The 15,752-nt window shown below is 35.7% G+C and overlaps 1 protein-coding gene across 2 annotated transcripts in view; it reads left to right on the top strand.

The window, feature by feature from the left end:
* BMP5 (bone morphogenetic protein 5) overlaps positions 1–15,752 on the top strand; it is a gene marked incomplete at its 5' end in the record, with an annotated part of 115,819 nt that overhangs the window by 45,379 nt on the left and 54,688 nt on the right. For both annotated transcript variants that reach the window (XM_082663586.1, XM_082663585.1), the window contains one exon: positions 10,280–10,472. In XM_082663586.1, coding sequence (XP_082519712.1) covers positions 10,280–10,472 — 193 coding nt within the window. The remainder of the gene's footprint in view (positions 1–10,279; positions 10,473–15,752) is intronic.

Raw genomic sequence — 15,752 nt, 5'->3', positions numbered from 1 at the left:
TCAGGTACCATCCTCTGTGATTATTAATTCTAAACTGATTTTTGAAGTTTAACATTAATATCCAACCCACAAAAGATGAATATTTGCTTTAAATTCCAATTAATTATTTCCTGTATAAAATGCCTATAATCAAAAAAATAACAAAATATTTCCTATATGTCAGGATGTATTGTTGTCTTCAGGGATAAAAGTAAGTGACTTTCAGACTCCTTTAAAGAGGAAGTATGTCAGAACCAGCTAATCTGATTGGATTGGTGAATAATATATGAATGTCAAAAATGTGTTCTCTACCTTGTAGATGTGAAATATCTAAACAAGGTATCAAGTAAATACAATTATTTTCTAACTACCCACTCTTGTAAAAATCTAGACTGATTTTTTTAATGCTACTATAACACTATGTAAAAATTATATAGCTATAACTAAACAAATAACACAATTAAAAACTATAACACTATAACAAAATTATATAGCAAAATTAAAAAACCAAAAAATTTTCTCTTTAATTTTGTTATAACAAAATTAAAACACTATAACAAAATTAAAAAATGGTAATAGTCATCACCTTTATTAATATATCTATATTCCAGATAAAGAAATTGACATTTTGATCATCAGCGTGGCTACGTTTTAAGCCAGGTAGCAATTTTTTACAATTAAACTTTTATTGACTATTTACTGTATTAAAAGTCCTGTTTGTTGTATATGTAGAAATACAAAGGTAAGAGATAAAACAAAAAGAAAAACATGGATATTCCTATGAAGTATCTTACTCTATGGGATTAATCTAAGGTGACATAATAATTACAGTGCAAATAGAAAATAATTCACACAATAGCCACTGCTTTTTGAGAACTTGCTCTGTTCCAGCCATTATGCTATGATCCTCTCTCTCAAATATTATTTAACCTCTACAGCACACTGTGGAGAAGGTCTTTCATAATTGACCTCCATTTTAAAGATGGATAAATAAAGGCTCAGGGATGTTGAGTATCTTTTCTAATATCACACTCTTTTAATAGGTTAGGGAACTAAGATTGAATTCAAATTCTTCTCACCTCAAATCCAACTGTTCACTGTGGTCCCATCATGACAGCTCTGTATTCGAAAGGGAGGAAGAGAACAAGGGCTCTGGGGCTCCCAGCAGGAGAAATTAATGTGGGTGAGAGTTTTCAAAGTAGTCTTTGTAGAATTCAAACTGGAGGTTTTAAGTAGAATTGGGATTTCAACCTCCGACATGTGGGAAGCATCTTAAGTTAGAGGATCTTAGGTCTAGGGTCCAGGTCCACCCTAGACCCAACATGTGCGATGACAATGAACAATTTATTATTCGCTCCTTTGGCCCTAAGCTTTCACATCTCTTTTCATCTATGTGAACTCCTTTCTCTCCCTGGTGATAATCCTTTAAGACCAAATTCAAAATGACCTCCCCTTGAAGCCTGCTGCACAGCTTGCTGCTCCTTCCTTTCTTATTCTGCCCCCACACATGTCCCTCCCAAATCCCAACATGATTGTGCCACAACGGTACTTTTCTACATCTGTCCTTCTCATCCTGAGCTCCTATCTCTTTGCTTCTCAAATCTCCTTAACTATTAGGCTTTGGCCCAGAGCAGTTATCCAATCAATATTTGGGGCTTGAAGTTAGAGGGATCACAGTGGCTATTTTTAGGATAATCAAGATGAGTATATATGGAATGTGAGAAAGAGAAAAGCAGCCCCCTGACAGCCAGGATTGGGATTGGATCAAATAAGGGAGAAAAAAAAATTGAAATATATTAATTTTAAGAAATCAATAATTATTGCTATTATTGTTTATTTATTATTGAACATATCAGTTTTCATACCAATGCTTGACATGTATCATTATTATTATTATTGTATTCTACTAACCCCTGAGGGCTGAGTGCTGGGCCCATCCAGTCTGAGGAGGGAGGGTAGACCTTGAGACCATCTTCCTCCCTGTTCCAAAGCTGTCTTACACAAAACTTAATTCTTTTTCTTTAAAATTTTATTGAAGTATAGTTGATTTACAACGTTGTGTTTAATTTCTTCTGTACAGCAAAAGTGACTCAGTTATACATATATATATTCTTTTTCATATTATTTTCCATTATGGTTTATCACAGGATATTGAATATAATTTCCTGTGCTATACAGTAGGATCTTGTAGGACCTTGTTATTCATCCATTCTATATATAATAGTTTGCATCTACTAATTCCAAACTCCCAATCCTTCCCTCCTCCAGCCCCCTCCCCCTTGGAAACCACAAGTCTGTTCTCTTTAAGACTTAATTATTTGTGTCCCTAAATCATTCATGTTTTTTAAATCAAAATAATATATAACTATTGGATCATTAATTCAATTTTGTAAATTTCAAAATGATGTGTTGTGTATTTAATTGATTCAGGAAATTAATTTGTTTAGCTATCATAGGACAACATTTAAATTATTTAACAATCTCACCTTTCTTTTGCAATTTTTCTTCCTTATAAAACTGTATTCATGAAGCATTTATGAATACCAGCAAGAGTATTTCAACTACAGGACATTCGAAAGTCAATTGAAATTGTTCTTTGAAACAAACCACTCAGGAGGACAATTTTCCCTTTTTCAAGTCACACATGGCTGTGGTATTAAGAGGCTCTTAGGGTTTCTGGAATCTGGAGTTTACCACACTCTCTGGGATGGTTATCCTTTCAAAGAAACACGTAACATGTGCATTCACTGACCAATGAATAGACCTTTATAGGACCAAGTTTATGTTTCTCAGTGGACTAGTCAGTGAAAGATGCCTTGCGGGATCTTGGTAGTCTCTTGTGGAGACATCTTGGTAGTCACAGGATAATTTTGCTTTCTTTCTTTCACTTTAAGATGTAACACAGATAAGTAATAATTCTATGAGTAATCTCTTAATGATTTTTTGCACTCAGCAGCAAACAATGATCTGTATTCTTTCAACAGCTGGCTGCACTCCTGGGAAAACGTTATCTTTGTCTTGCAGCTACTGATTCTATTTGAATCTTCCAAGTTACAGCCCTTGTGTGGGAGATTAAGACCGATTGCCCATGGATGCATCCCCTTAAGACAGCAGATAAATCACTAAATAGATAAAACTGCAATCCTCTGTTAATTAGTTCTACTCTTCAGATACTGTAGACAGCAAAATATTTAGTCAGGACATTTCTATCCAATTTCTGCTTATGATAAAGTCATTCAGAGAGGTGTCTGTTTGGAGAAAAGAGACTGCCATCAGTCATTAACTTCTGTTAAGTTATATCTCAAAAATAAAAGGCTTCAGCGTACGTCTTGTCTTTAAACACAAGAAGCTTAATCTTTGCAGAACTTTGGCGATTTAGAGCATTTAGAATGTAGTTTGGTGCTTCTATAAAGGCGATCCTGTTTCTTTTCACTCTCAGCCCATGACTCATGGAATGTGAGTCTTCTGATTCATACTTTACCTCTTGTATTCTTTGATGTTGCCACTGTTTTAAAAAACCAACCTATAAAAATAAATTCATTCTCTGGTTCTGTCAGTGTAGGTGACCTTTCAGTTGTTCTAGTTGGTTCATAGATGGAAATGTTTGGAAGACACAAAACCTGCTTCCTGGAGACAGAAGGAGGTACATTCCCTACCATCGTTATGATCATGTTTTGAGTGGTAAGCTGTATCAATTTTGCTGATTTTTGATGGTTTCTTTTCTGTAAGTCGGTGTGTATGTATATGCAGAAAGCAACTCTTTAATTTTTGTAGAGAGCACTGTGGACCACTATCAGCTCAGGTAAATAAACAACTCTGTGTTGATGGGCTTGTTTAATTTATGGTGATAGTCACTGGTTTACATGTAACGACCTTCAAAACAAGCATGTATCATAAATGACAGTGGGAGATGAGTGCAAGGCATCAGTGTCATGTTTTCATGGCTGTTTGGCAAAATACAGTCTGTTGATCTGGTTAGATATGTAAGAAGTTATGAAAATAGCCGTCTGGACAGGTGGTTGTGTTCTCTCTCTCTCTCTCTTTTTTTTAATGGTGTGTTGCTATCTGCTTTATAGCAAAGTGAATCAGCTATACATATACATGTGTTCTCTTTTTAAGTGCAGTTTTCAAAGGTGAATCAACTGATACAGGATGTGTGTTTTAAATCTAGCTATATTTGTTCCTAAACTCTCCTTTCCACTTCAAGTGAGAGAAATGGTGTCTATGGTATGGGATGAGGAAATGGTCTCCACCAGAGACAAGTGTTAACCTCTTGGTCTCAGCCTGTTTTAACCCTTGTGTCGTTTTATCTCCTTGGACAAGTCTGGGTCTGGCTTGAGTGAGCTTACCCTTCTGCTTTTTTTTTTGTTTGTTTGTTTCACTTTGGTTTTTTTTGTCTTGTCTGGGAATGAGGAGATCTCTTCTAGCACTAAATAGGAACGTAATTATGACTTTTATGGAGTCTGGCAGATTTTAATCTGGTAACACAGATTTTATTAGAAATGATAATAAAGATGTTTTGGAAACTCACACATGGTTTTGTTGATGTAACATAGAAATGAAAAAGTGAGTTGAAATGTCCAAATATTTAATATACTATGAATCAAAACCCCCAAATAGTATACATTATAATGATTTTTTTCTATTTGTTTATTTGCTTATGTTTTAAGCTTCTCAAGCCATTTACAATTGCAATGTGTTATACAGCACACTGTAATTTATGGAGAAACATAATATATTTAATATATAAAATCATCACAATATGAACAAGGCAAAGATAGCTCCTATAAAAAGCTTACATCTAAGGAATATGAAATGTGTGTGTCTGTTCTCTTTCATCTGTTTTGGTTGTGCTGTTTTTAAAATATAGTTGTAGGAAAAGTTGCATGCTAATAGAGATATTATATAATGCTAATTCAGGTCGTGAATACAATCACTTGCTTATTCATAAACATTTTCTTAGATAATAAATGGAATCAGTATTAAATAAGTGAATATGATACAACTTTTGCTAAGATAAAGATTGGAGGAAATGAGTTCTAGAAGGAGCGGAGTCCAGAATGTATGGCATCCTCTATAAGGTAGGAGCATCTCGTAGAGGAGAATGTAAGCATTGAAATATCAACTCTCCTGAGGGGATAATTAGATTAAAAAAACAAAACTACATCCAGAAAAAACAAACAAACACACAGGGTCCTGTTGTTGAGGGCTTTGCGAGTTGAAATCTTGACACTGGGTTGAAATCTCTTCTCTCCCAATTATAGGTTGTGGGTTCTTGAGCAAGTAATAGAAACTTATGGATATAAGTGAGTATTAAATAAAATACATGCCCTACCAAATGAGAGTTAAATAAATTATCATGCTCTCAGTCAATGGGAAATGCAGCAGGATGGTCCTGAGTGAAAAGACAGAACCAGCTTTTGATCTGTTCATAGTCTTTCATTCAGCCAATGTTTATTAGAAGACTTCTTCGGATCAGGCATTGTATTGTGTTAGACGCCAATTACACACTGATGATCAAACCCTTGCTTCTCCACATGTTCTCCACATTTTTGTATATTGCTGATTAACATTGTATGAATACACAGTTGAGTCTCGAACAACATGGGTGGGACTGCACGGGTGCACTTACATGTAGATATTTTTCAATAAATATACTGGAAAATTTTTTGGAGATTTGCAGCAATTTAAAAAACTCAGACATGAACAGCATAACCTAGAAATATCAGGAAAATTAAAAGAAAGTTAGGTATGTCATGAGTGCACAAAATATATGTAGATATACACATAACATACAAAATATGTGTTAATCAACTGTTTGTGTTATCAGTAAGGTTATTAGTAGTTAAGTTTTTGTGGGGTCAAAGTTATATGCAGATTCTTTGACTGCACAGGGAGTCAGTTCTCCTGGACCCCATACTGTTCAAGGGTCGTCACCTGTACTAACAACGAACTAGTCTCTAAGTAGGATGTCATTATGTAGGTGGTACGGACATTGAACAAAGATTTACAATGGGCTTTAGAAGACAGACATCTGTTATTGCCTAGCTGTCATCACCTAATTTCTTTTTTTTTTTTTTTTGGCATAAATGTATTTTATTTATTTATATTTTTATCACCCAATTTCTTATTCTTAAGTCAGGGATATTAATATTTGACACCTCCCTAGGTAACTGAGATTACCTTGTGAATATTTGTGACCATCTTTAGGAGTGCAAGGCTATATAAATACTACTTTTATTCCATTACTCACTGCAACATGTCCCATGGAATTTACCAGGGCAATTATAATTCAAAGCAGTAGGATATAGGAATTTGAATCACTGGACAAATCTGCACTACAACTTTATTCTGTGTGGTGTATTTAATATAAAATTTTATTAAACTCTTTGAAAATCTGCCCCCTTAAGGGGTTAGGTTAAAGAGCCTGGATCAGAAAGCTGAAATTTTATAATAACAGCTGAAATTCTAGCTTTCCACTTTATTACACTAACATCTCACAGGGGATTCCAGAACAGTAGATGACTTTACATAATATGAATTCAATACTCATCTGCATTATGCAGGTGCATGCTTTAGATTGGACCCTAACAAACTTATGTCAAAGCCCTTATGCCCAAGACTATAGTTATTTTTGTCTAAATTTCAAATATAAAATTGATTGTTAATGAAAAATTGAATAATGATTGTTATCACTTAGAATTTTGAATATTGACTTTCAGAATAGAGAATATATATTTTTGAATGACTGATGAATGCTTAGATCATAAAGTATGGAACTCCTCAAGCAGAGTCTGGGACAGTGTCACGTAGTCAAACACCAGGAACATTTCTGCAGCAAACCAGTAAGTTAAAGTGAGATAAATAGGGACTTTAAAGTCAACTCAAATCAGTTAATTTCCAGTTCTTCTGCCAAATGAAGTTGAAACCAAATTTTCAGTTTTCAGAGCTTTTTGGATTTTGGACTTGTGAATGCAAGATTTCAGATCACTCTTCTGTTTCTTTTTCTTTTTTTTTAATTGAAGTATAGTTCATTTACAATGTTGTGTTAGTTTCAAGTGTGCAGCAAAATGATTCATACATATATTAATATATATTACAAATATATTCTTTTTCATTATAGGTTATTATAAAATATTGAGTATAGTTCCCTGTGCTATACAATAGGTCCTTGTTTTTTACTTATTTTATATATAGTAGTGTGTTTCTGTTAATCCCAAACTCCTAATTTATCAGATCTTTATTAAAGCATAAATACTTAGTAAATTAGGACAAAGTAGTAGTTTAGAAGCAGAAGCAGCCTATCCTGGCATTTAAGAACCATAGCTTGGTGGCATCAAATGCTTGGATTCAAATTCTTTGGCAAGGTATTTCTTTTCTCTGCCTCCTCGGTTTCTTCATCTTCAAAATGAGGAAGATAATAGAACCTACTTCATAGGTTGTTATGAAGTGTAATATGTTAATATCAATAAAATGCTTAGAGCGGTTCTATTTAAATACTGTTTCATGATGTCATCTACTTTGTTTAAATTAGGATCAGAAAAGACAATTTTACAGTGAATTAAATGTAGTTCTTAAAAAAAAATATGTAGTTCTTTGTTGGGACTTCCCTGTTGGCTCAGTGGTTAAGAATCTACCTGCCAATGCAGGCGACATGGGTTTGAGCCCTGCTCCGGGAAGATCTCACGTGCTGCTGAGCAACTAAGCCCGGTGTGCCACAACTACTGAGCCTGCTCTCTAGAGCCTGCAAGACAAAACTACTGAGCCCGCGTGCCACAACTACTGAAGCCTGCACGCCTAGAACCTGTGCTCCGCAACGAAAAGTAGTCTCCGCTCACCACAACTAGAGAAAGCCTGCATGCAGCAACAAAGACCCAACACAACCAAAAATAAATAAATAAATAAAATTGATTCTTAAAAAAAAATGTAGTTTTTCTGTAAACAAGAGTTGTGGCTAGTTTTAATATTCATACGTACACTCTAGTTATTAGAGATCCAGTTTGTAGGTGTTTTCTGTCCTTACACTTTGGAGATGGAGACCCGTTCATAGCAGTCTACACTAACGCCAGCTGGAGCTCAGACAGAAAAGAGGTTTAAATTATGGACCAAAATAGAATCTTAAAAATGTAGTCATCCTCCTTATTTAGGGAAAGTTAATTAATGATCTCTCCAGGGGAATGGACCTCTCTTAGGACCAAGATAATGATACTTAAATAAAACAAAACCTCATGAGTCATGGGAGGTGGTGTTGGTGTAGCCAGGCAGCCCGAGAGCACTGTTCTCACCAAGTCCAGGTGTAGCTTACATTTTCCTCTTTGCTTATGTAGGTATCTGAGATGGAGGTGGGGCTGAGCTCCTAGCTCTCTTAAACCATCTCCTACTCCTCTGGAGAAAATAAACCAGAGATTATTTTGGAGAATGAAGGCAAGGAATTGTGGGTTCCTTTGTCATGAACTTCCTCTCAGACATGGAGCCCTGTCTGGCACTAGAATTTAGGAGTCCAGCAGCCTGGGTTCCCAAAAATCACTCCTCGATGATCATGATTGCCTTCTCTCTTCCTTAACCTTGACCCTTCCTCTAGTTAAGGATCCCAAGTTTCATATATTTTTAGCAGTGTTGGTATCATTTCAATTAACCTCCTAAAGATATTTTTTGTGTCTTAATCCAATATTTGAACATTGTGAATTGTTTATATAGCATACATCTTTTATCTTCTTGTAACAACATTTCAGCAATGAAATGTCACTGGATATATTTTAAAAAAATATTGTAGGTTTGTGAGACACTTGGAACACAATGCTTTGCAGTGAATTTTTTTTGTAATCTGTCCTATATTATCTTAGGTAACTGAGATTTTGTGAAACCTACCAGCACTGAGAAACTTAATTCCATCAAATGATATTGCATTACTAAAAATGAACCCTTTTAATAGGTGGTTCCTTAAGAAAGATTTTGGTACCCAGCATGAGACAGGCTGTGACCTGGGACCTGGGACCCTTTGTTGCAGTGCTTGCACCTGGACAAACATCTCTCCTCAAGCAATAAAATACAAAAAAAACCTATAAGGGACTAAATATAGTTGCGTTCATGAGCAGTTGGGGCAAATTATGGACAACAAGATACAAAAAGGCCAAAAACCCAATTGCCACTTCTGAAGAGCCTGGAGCAAAAACAGGGTGTCAGGAGCAAAAGCAAGGTACTGTGCATGCCCCCTGCACACAACACCACGTAAGGGGTGGGCAAGCCACCCCTCTGGCCCAACTCCTGGACACACCCCTACCCTCACCCCATATAAGGAACCAGCTTGCCCCAACTTGGGAGCAAGGAAGGGAAACTGTTACTTGTTTTTGCTCCCCCCTGCTATAGCAGGGCCCCCAATAAAGCCTTGTCTGAATTTCTTGTCTGGCCTCTTATCAATTTCTATTGATTAGGAAAGGCCAAGAACACTGCTCAGTAACAAGCATAGACTGTATCCAATAATACATCATTTTACAAAGCTGGATTATGTAATGATATGCCTGACACTGTCCTGAATCCCTCAACACTTCTTAATATTCCCAAGAGGAAAAATTCTCTGACCTCATTTGGTGGGAAGGTTGCTGAAGGCGGAAATATGTTCCTCTCTCAAATTTGCATAAGAACAGAGATCTTTGGGAGACTGGATGCTGCACCACGGGTTGGGAGGTTGTACTCAATAATCTGTAAGAACTAATGAAAGTGCATTAAAAAAGATAGAGCTTTGCATTTGCTAAAAGGAGGAAAAACGTCACCCGGGAAGACACTTTAGAAACAATCTTTCTTGTGAAAATGCATTTGTTTTGTTTCCTTGACCTCTAAAATTTCATAAACACAGCCCCAGCTGTGCCAGCAGCTCCTCGGGCCTCCTTCCGACTTTCCTCCCTCAACTGTGCTAAATCTCACCATTGACTTCACCTGGAACTCTGGAGCTTTCTATCACAGAGTGCTAATTCCTGTATGAAACCTTCTCTGTTCTGGTACTTGATACACACTAGTAATAACTTTACAACCTTCACTTTTAAAAACATTTTTGGATAACCTTTCCATTTAGGAGCCAGGAATTTGTATAAAACCACAGAGGTTATATTGCTTTTGAACTAAAGGCTGTTGGTTTGTGGAATTTCCTTCAACTGGAAACACATATGAGTCTGTGGTTTTATGTTTTCCCAGTTTTATAACATCCTGCTTGTTTGTTTTCAAAGTGAAAGAATTTACCATTAATTTCCATACTTTATAAAGGCCTAACTTTTTACTTCCTTTTTTTTTTTTTTTTTTTTTTCAGTTGAAAGAGACAAGGATTTTTCTCACCAGCGAAGGCATTACAAAGAATTCCGGTTTGATCTTACTCAAATTCCTCATGGAGAAGCAGTGACAGCAGCAGAATTCAGGATATATAAGGACCGGAGCAACAGCCGATTTGAAAATGAAACAATTAAGATTAGCATATATCAGATCATCAAGGAATACACAAATAGGTATCAAATTTATATCTGACTTATTATCCTAGCAAATAAATGTTACATTGTAGTAAAATCCATTGATAACCCACGTTGTCTAGCAAATCATGCTTCTTTGAGTGTAATGGCATCAAGGCAGGTATAGACACATGAAAGATACATGTAACTGATCTGAAATGTGTCTTGTACATTTCACAGCTTTTCCTACTCCTTACACCAATCTGTGTGCTAGAGGGTCTCATGCTCCCCTGTATGTGATTTTCAGGCCCTTCATTTGTAAATGAGAAAACTTTCATTTTATTCTGCACATATGAAATTTATAATTAAGATGATTTAAATTACTTGTTGTTTTATAAATTGGAGATGAGTGGCTTTATTTTTCCCTGGCATAGTGTAAACTCTGTGTAGTGTTATGTGGATTTTGATGGAAGACATTGTATTTGCAATAGATTCTGACAGTTAACCTGTATGTCTTCTGTCTATAAAATGCTTGATTCAAAATGGTACAAAAATAGACAGAGAATCTGAAATACTGAATGTATGATAACCTCAGCTGATAATTACTGCAAATGAGCCATCACATATAAGAATTAGAAAGGGACTTTAGTGGTGTTTTCAGACCAGTGCAGAAATTGCTTGGGTAACACCTTTTACAAATGATTAGCACTTTTGTTGGACAGCTCTTACATTTTTAAAGAAAATTCTTATTGGAATATTATATTGAGGTGAAATTTGTCTTCCATTCATTAAATCTAGATTTTCCCTTTGATGAAATACTATGTCCTTGTTTGATGAGATAAATATTTAAAGACAGCTGTCATAAGCTCACTAAGGCCTCTTTCTCTCCTTACTGAATATTTCTAGTTCCTGGCCTTTGGATTTTTCTTGGTCTTCTAGTGAGTAGGATTTCTCAATGGGTGTTCCATAGAACACTAGCCCCTCACAATACTCAATGAAGAAAAAGAATAAAAAGCTTCTGGGTTCAAAAGCATTTGAAAAGTCTACTTGTTAGACCGTGTTTTAGGAGATTCACGATGCATATCAGAATAGTAAAGTCTTGCAAGGTCTTTATGGTAAAGAAACTTGTCAATTTGGTTTTTCCTAGTCTTCCTCAAAATTATTCGACTATGGAATCTTTTTCTTTGGGTCTGTAATACTTAATATCCTATGAAACACTGGTTTAGCAAGACACACCTTAATAAATACTGATCTCTGTACACTGTTATTTTAAGAGCACTAATTTCAAGGCAGAAAGATCTCTGTTCTTTTCTCAGCTCTAACACGTACTAGCTATTTGTCTGTGGGTGAATTTTTTGTTTTTTGTGTTAAATCTCAATCCTGTGGTTCCAGTTATAAAATGAGGATACTAATTTTTTTCTCACAGGGACAGAGCCTGGCATACTACATTATTCTTTTAAATACTAAATAATGGGGGTGTCTTTTAAAATTAAATGACTAGAATTGAAAATAATGCTCCAAATACCATCTAATTATATTGCCATAGCTAACAAATATTTTATTTATAATTCTTCTTTTCTGCATCTGTTTCCACACTTGGGCTGGTGAGCTCCTTAAAGAAGGGATAGTGTCTTAAGTGATTTTTTTTTTTTTTTTTTTTTTTTTTAGTCTCAGCACTATGAATTTGTTTGATACAGTTTTGAAATTATCATTACCCATGAATGGGATACTTCTTCCATGAACATATCCTAAAATACTTGAATTATCTTACCTTTTGACCATTCACAATATATTTTTATGAAAGTTGAATTTGTACTTGGTTATTCAACATACCAAGTATTTTTTACAGGAAATGTTTGTACAGCAGGCCCCTATTTATTAATTAATTGTTTGAAACTAAATATAGACATTTACACTGATCACAATTAAAGGTCCTAACTTTTATTTAGGTCCATTGTTCTATCTGCTCAGGATATATATATATATATATATATATATTTTGCGGTACGCGGGCCTCTCACTGTCGTGGCCTCTCCCGTTGCGGAGCACAGTCTCCAGAGGCGCAGGCTCAGCGGCCATGGCTCATGGGCCCAGCCCCTCCGCAGCATGTGGGATCTTCCCAGACTGGGGCACGAACCCGTATCCCCTGTATTGGCAGGCGGACTCTCAACCACTGCGCCACCAGGGAAGCCCTGCTCAGGATATTTTTGAATGTCATCCATTGAACTAGCTACCCTTTGAGGTTTCTTTCACTCTATTTTCTAAGTATGTTAACTACAGTTACATAATTTAAAACATAATAACAATGATGAGAATAAAGGACTAATAGAAGAGTCCATTGATAATAATATATAGATTTATTTATGAATGAACCCATGCTGATTTTTATTAATAATACATTTGAAATATTTATGAATATTGATGCTTAATCAGATCTCATAATTTTTGGAAGTTTCATTTCTCTCTAAAAATGGAACATTTGTCTATCTTGAAACTTTGGTATTTCTCTAATTATAACTGATGTTAAACATATTATTTTCAATGTTTCTACAACTCCATCTGCCTGCTCTTTGAGTATTCTTGGGTATAATTTGGCTAAGACTTTACTTATTTTAACATGTGTACTTAATCTACTCTAAGATCCAGAATTTCACTGATACTTTTCCTAAATCTTTGAAAATGATTTCTAAAATCTAAAGTACATGTATCTCTTTGATTGGTGTTGTCTCACTCTACCATTCCAGACTCTAGGGTGGCAGAGATTGGATAGGATTCTACTCAATTTAATGAAAATTATTTTGAAATTTTTAATTCAGTAAATTCAATTCAATATTGATTCAATTCTACCAAGTTCACATTTTTTGAACATTTACTATTAAGTATTGTTGCTGAATTATGATTTTCTCCTGTAGGGTTATGCTATACCTATTGTCTTCTGTGTATTTGTTTTTGGTAATGGGTATGGAATTTTTTCCCCCAATTATTTGCTTCAATGTCTGAAACATACAAATGTACACATGCATACTGTACATTTCAATTTTATGTATCATTGACCAGGTGGGAGAATCTCTCACAAAATGCCTTCCTTATCTTTGAAAAAGGCAGTCATCCACTGTCAGTGGTTCGTTAATCCACAGTGTAAGAAAATGCAACCCTGTGCTGTGCTATTGTCTGTAAATCTAGGATCCCCTTTTAACACTCCACTTTCTCTGCCAAAGAAAGACATTTAAGGGACATAAGATATAGAAACAGCACATACGCCTCTTAGTGTATTTCAGGTTTCTGTGTAGAATTTCAAAGCCTTTGTAGAAAATGGTAGCATATAGTAATAAGAGCAGGGTCTTCGGAATTCCCACATGGGGAAATTGATGTACATCTTGGAGTCTCAGTTTAAAAATCTATAGACAAAAATAAAAGCAAAAATAAGTATTTCAGAACAATAAAAATATTTCAAATGATGTGGGAAAGACTGGTGCTTATCACAATGCAAAGACCAGAGTTGATACTTAATAAATATATCAGTTAACAGCTTAATAGGCGCAACTATTTTACTAGGATTTAGAGGGTTGTATACAAAGGGTAACCAAAAGTAGGTGGTTACTATAATAAGAGTAGCTACCATTTGCTACTGTTTATGTTAAGATAAAGTAAGCAAAATGATGCTAGGTGACTTTCCTTAATAAAAAATTAGCTGATCTTTGATTCATATGAAAGGAATTGGTACATTCTTAAGTCTAGTAATGAAATGAACACCACCCAACTTATGAGCAGTTGGAGCTATCTGTGAACTTGTTCCTGAAAACCCAAGTTTTAGATAAATAGTTAAATTCTCCTTTAAAATACAGTTCAAGGGGCCTCAGACATGAATCCGGGGTGCAGACTTCTGTCAAGCCCAAGTGGAGTCCTTGGCACTCTGGGTGCTGCAGGCAATGCAGATGGCCTGGCTCTGACTCTGAGGAGACAAGGCCACCCTGTGCTCCTCAGGCCACTGCCCGGCCCTTCTGGCAACTTTGGACCCCATTGCCGTGCATCAGCCAGGTGGTTCCAGGGACTTGGATGTCCATGTCTTTTAGGGACCATTACTTCGCCAGCCACATGATTGCAGGATCTTGGTTCCCAGGCCAGAGGTCTGGCCTGAGCTCCTGTGGTTGGGGCTCTGAGTCCAAACCGCTGGACTAACAGAGAACCTCAGACCACAGGGAATATCAATCAGAGTGAGGCCACCCAGAGGTCCTCATCTCAGCACCAAGACTGAGCTCTATCCAACTGCCTGCAAACTCCAGTGCTGGACGTCTCAGGCTAAACAACCAGTAAGACAAGAATACAGCACCACTCATAAAAAACAAAAGAAAAAAAAGATCGACAGAAAATATGTTACAGATGATGGAGCAAGGTAAAAACCTACAAGACCAAATTTATTGAAGAAGAAATAGGTAACCTACCTGAAAAATAATTCAGAGTAATGAGAGTAAAGATACTCTAAAATCTCGGAAACAGAATGGAGAAAACACAAGAAACAGTTAACAAGGATCTAGAAGAATTAAAGATCAAACAAACTGTGATGAACAACATAATTACTGAAATTAAAAATACTCTAGAAAGAATCAATATAGAATAACTGAGGCAGAATAATGGATAAGTGAGCTGGAAGATAAAATGGTGGAAATAACTTCCAGGGAGCAAAGTAAAGAAAAAAGAATGAAAAAAATTGAGGACAGACCCACAGACCTCTGGGACAATATTAAACACACCAATATTCGAATTATAGGGGGCTTAGAAGAAGAAGAGAAAAAGAAAGAGTCTGAGAAAATATTTAAAGAGACTATAGTTGAAAACTTCCCTAACATGGGAAAAGAAATAGTCAATCAAGTCCAGGAAGCACAGAGAGTACCACACAGGATAAATCCAAGGAGAAACACATCAAGACACATACTAACCAAGCTATCAAAACTTAAACCGAAAGAAAAAATATTAAAAGCAGCAAGGGAAAAAAAACAAATAACATACAAGGGAATCCCCATAAGGTTAACAGTTGATCTTTCAACAGAAATTCTGCAAGCCAGAAAGGAGTGGTAGGACATATTTAAAGTGATGAAAGGGAAAAAACTACAACCAAGATTACTCTACCCAGCAAGGATCTCATTCAAATTAGACTGAGAAATTAAAACCTTTACAGATAAGCAAAAGTTAAAAGAATTCAGCACCACCAAATCAGCTTTACAACAAATGCTAAAGGAACTTCTATGCAGGAAACACAAGAGAAGGAAAAGACCTACAAAAACAAACCTAAAACAATTAAGAAAATGGTAATAGGAACATACATATGGATAATTAACTTAA

This window comes from Grampus griseus, assembly GCF_964374135.1.
Source record: "Grampus griseus genome assembly, chromosome: 10".
NCBI lineage: Eukaryota > Metazoa > Chordata > Mammalia > Artiodactyla > Delphinidae > Grampus > Grampus griseus.
Note: the sequence above shows the minus strand (reverse complement) of the source record. Positions and strands in the feature narration are given on the sequence as shown.